General features: G+C 30.9%; 1 protein-coding gene across 1 annotated transcript; it reads right to left on the minus strand.

Annotated features, from left to right (window-relative positions):
• Window positions 1-1088: 1088 nt before the first annotated feature.
• Window positions 1089-2703, minus strand: LOC112521715 (transcription factor MYB12-like). The gene is made up of 3 exons (XM_025130711.1): window positions 2519-2703; window positions 2274-2403; window positions 1089-1737 (listed from the first exon to the last, which is right to left on the minus strand). Exons 1-3 carry the CDS (start codon window positions 2649-2651, stop codon window positions 1089-1091), a joined length of 912 nt encoding a protein of 303 aa, XP_024986479.1. The 5' UTR covers window positions 2652-2703.
• Window positions 2704-2986: the final 283 nt, after the last annotated feature.

The raw sequence follows: 2986 nt of genomic DNA on the forward strand, positions 1-2986 counted from the left end.
TAGTCAGATAAATATTATTATGATATTCTTTTGTTGTGATATTTAAATAGTTATTGCATGTTTTATGCATAACAATAGCTTAAACTCTTAAGCTATTAATGATTTGTGCTAAATCATTGTTTAGATATGCAATTAATACAACTTTAATTTTCGTCACAAAATAATCTATGCAATTTGGTATACAAAGAAGTATTTTATTTTGGCAATTGAGTATCATTTGGTGCTCAAATATTTATTATGAATAATCTATGTGTATTTTGATATATATTAGTTATAAGTGTAATGTAAGTAGTTAATGAATTTATCTCATTATAACAAATTAAGGGGTCGTTTACTAAATTATTACTTGTGTAACTGTTTATCAAGTCACATTACCTTATTGGATGAATATAACATAAACCAAAATTTTATCTAGTAAAAACGAAAGCAATGACCGATAGTCTTACCCAGTAAGTAAGGGCGATGACTCTTACCATGGTTAGCGTTTACCAGGTAAATTATTGCATAGGAAACCGTTTTGGTAGACTAAAATCTTACTTGATAAGTAAGTGATAGTGTTGAATTTTATCGGTAAACACTTATCCGAGTAAACCTTTGATAAAGAGTCCCTAATTCGTTTTAATTTAAATGATTCATAAATTGATTTTTTTGCTATTCATAATTTTTTTAAACAATCATTTTTCATAACCACTTGATCTAAATTGAAGGTAATTTTTTTTTTCTTCATTGAGACAATTTGTTCAACACATGAAACAAAAACAACTATTTATCTTAAATCGTAAACTAGATTCATACAAATAGCTTAATCTATTTTGAGTTTAATAGGGAAAAAAACAGTCTTAAAGAAGAGGGAACTAATTGTTTGAGTTAGATCAAATTAGCTAATTGCTTAATCATTAAGCCGTAAATAAACAGCCGAATAAAGATACATGATTGAACGAATAAACACATTCATATCCTAAAATAGATAACCGTAGTAATTGATTGGTTTATTTAAGTCTTGAATTATACAAAGGTTCTCAAGATTCATATCTAACGTTTCTAAACAGACTAATCTTTTAAACAGAAGAATCCTAGAATCGTTGTGTTTAAGGGTTGCCACCTTCCCATAGCCAAACCAGCATGTCATCTACTTCATCATACATATTAATCTCGTCAAAATCAAACATCTTTGTTTCTGAACGATTAAGCCTCAGGAGGTTTTGATCATCTTCTATGTCATCAATGTTCCATTCATTCATGTTCTTCATATATTCAATGTCAATTTGTTTTGTTGAATCCATATCCTCGCTCTCTAGAAAATAGTTTATGTCGATCAGTTCATCATCTTGGACCGCTAATCCATTCAATCCCAACTCGTCACTGATACCATTGATATCATAAACTAGATTTTCTTTGATATTTGCTCTGACAGAAATTGAACAATTCCCCACATTTTGATGATCTCCTTGACCGTCCACTGTTGTCGGCGGGGATGATTTATTGGTAGTAAATTGTGGGGTTGGCTTGCTATTCTTGAAAACTCTATTCTTGTTATACTTTTTTGCAACACATCGGCTTACTCGACCAACTCTTGGTTTCTTTTGATTGTCTAGTGTGGCTATATCGATTGATGTTGGCGTCTTATCGTTTTTGCTGGTGATGAAACGATATATTTGTCGACTTAAATGAGAATTCCAATGATTCTTGATCTCATTATCTGTGCGTCCCGGTAAATGACTTGCTATCATGGACCACCTATAGGACAAATTCAAGAAATCGATCTAGTAAAGAATATATATATATATATATATATATATATATATCAATTTTATTGTGTAGGGTGTTAATCATGGATATTATCATCTTCATTATTTTAATTTTAGAGAAATACATGAAACAGTTTCATTAAAATTTCATTAAGTAGTATATAAAACAATTTCATAACCATATATGAAACAAATTCATCAAAAAAGTATTATATGAAACAATTTCATGAAAAAATTTCATAAGATTAAACAATGAAATCGACGTATGAGGGTGGTTTGTAAGGTTTTTACAAATGAGGGTGGTTTTCATTTGATCGCTCCTCATATATATATATAAATATAATTGGGATTATGTGAGACCAAAATTTTTTCGTGAGACCCGTAAGACATTAATAACTTAACCTATATTAACCTAGTCAAATAAAATCACATGTTTTGGAAATTGGAATTGGATTTGGGGTGTTACGATACAAGAAAAAACATACTTAATTGCAGAATCAAGATTGATGCATTTAATTAACCAACCTGTTCCCAAAAGTTGTATGCAACTTGACAATCATTTCTTCTTCATCTTGACTGAAATTTCCTCTTTTCAGGTCTCCTCTCAAGTAATTTATCCATCGGAGCCTACAGCTTTTCCCACACCTCAACAATCCTTTCAACATTCCAACAACATATATACATATGCATTAATATATTCCAATCTACATTCAAAATACAACTATGTGTGTGTGTGTATATATATATATATATTATATATATAAAGATACCTGCTTTTTTGGGTAAGGATTTCCATGAGCCTTCTCCATTGGCTTGAATGTATGTAATCAATGTTTCATCTTCTTGGGATGTCCATCTCCCTCTTTTGAGCCCTACCTTTTGGCAACAAGGCGCTCTTCCCATTTGTGTGATGCTATTCCAAACAGACGATTAATATGTGTATATATATATACACACACAATTGGCCTTGGTGTATACAAATAAAGTATAAAGAGAGAGGCTATTTATGTATGTGTGTGAGAGAGAGGGAGTACGAAGCTACAGAGATTTTTTGGTTATATATAGTTGTACATGTGCGAGAAAGAGGATGGTAATCAATCATAGTCCGTGACGGATACAAGATTTTTGTTCAGGGGAGTCACCTTTAAGGTAGATTAAAGACCCGCAAAATCGTCCGATGTGTTTTTAACCTAATTACAACGTTTTAGAGGGAATTTTAAAGTTTTTTGGTTGATTTC

The sequence above is a fragment of the Cynara cardunculus genome (genome assembly GCF_001531365.2).
Source record: "Cynara cardunculus var. scolymus isolate 2C chromosome LG 11, CcrdV1, whole genome shotgun sequence".
Lineage (NCBI taxonomy): Eukaryota > Viridiplantae > Streptophyta > Magnoliopsida > Asterales > Asteraceae > Cynara > Cynara cardunculus.

Coding starts and splice junctions, on each gene's coding strand:
- LOC112521715 (XM_025130711.1), bottom strand. CDS start 2,651: ATGGGAAGAGCGCCTTGTTGCCAAAAGGTAGGGCTCAAAAGAGGGAGA. Junction 2,404..2,518: donor ATCCTTACCCAAAAAAGCAG/GTATCTTTATAT, acceptor GAATGTTGAAAG/GATTGTTGAGGTGTGGGAAA. Junction 1,738..2,273: donor CATACAACTTTTGGGAACAG/GTTGGTTAATTA, acceptor TTTGTCCTATAG/GTGGTCCATGATAGCAAGTC.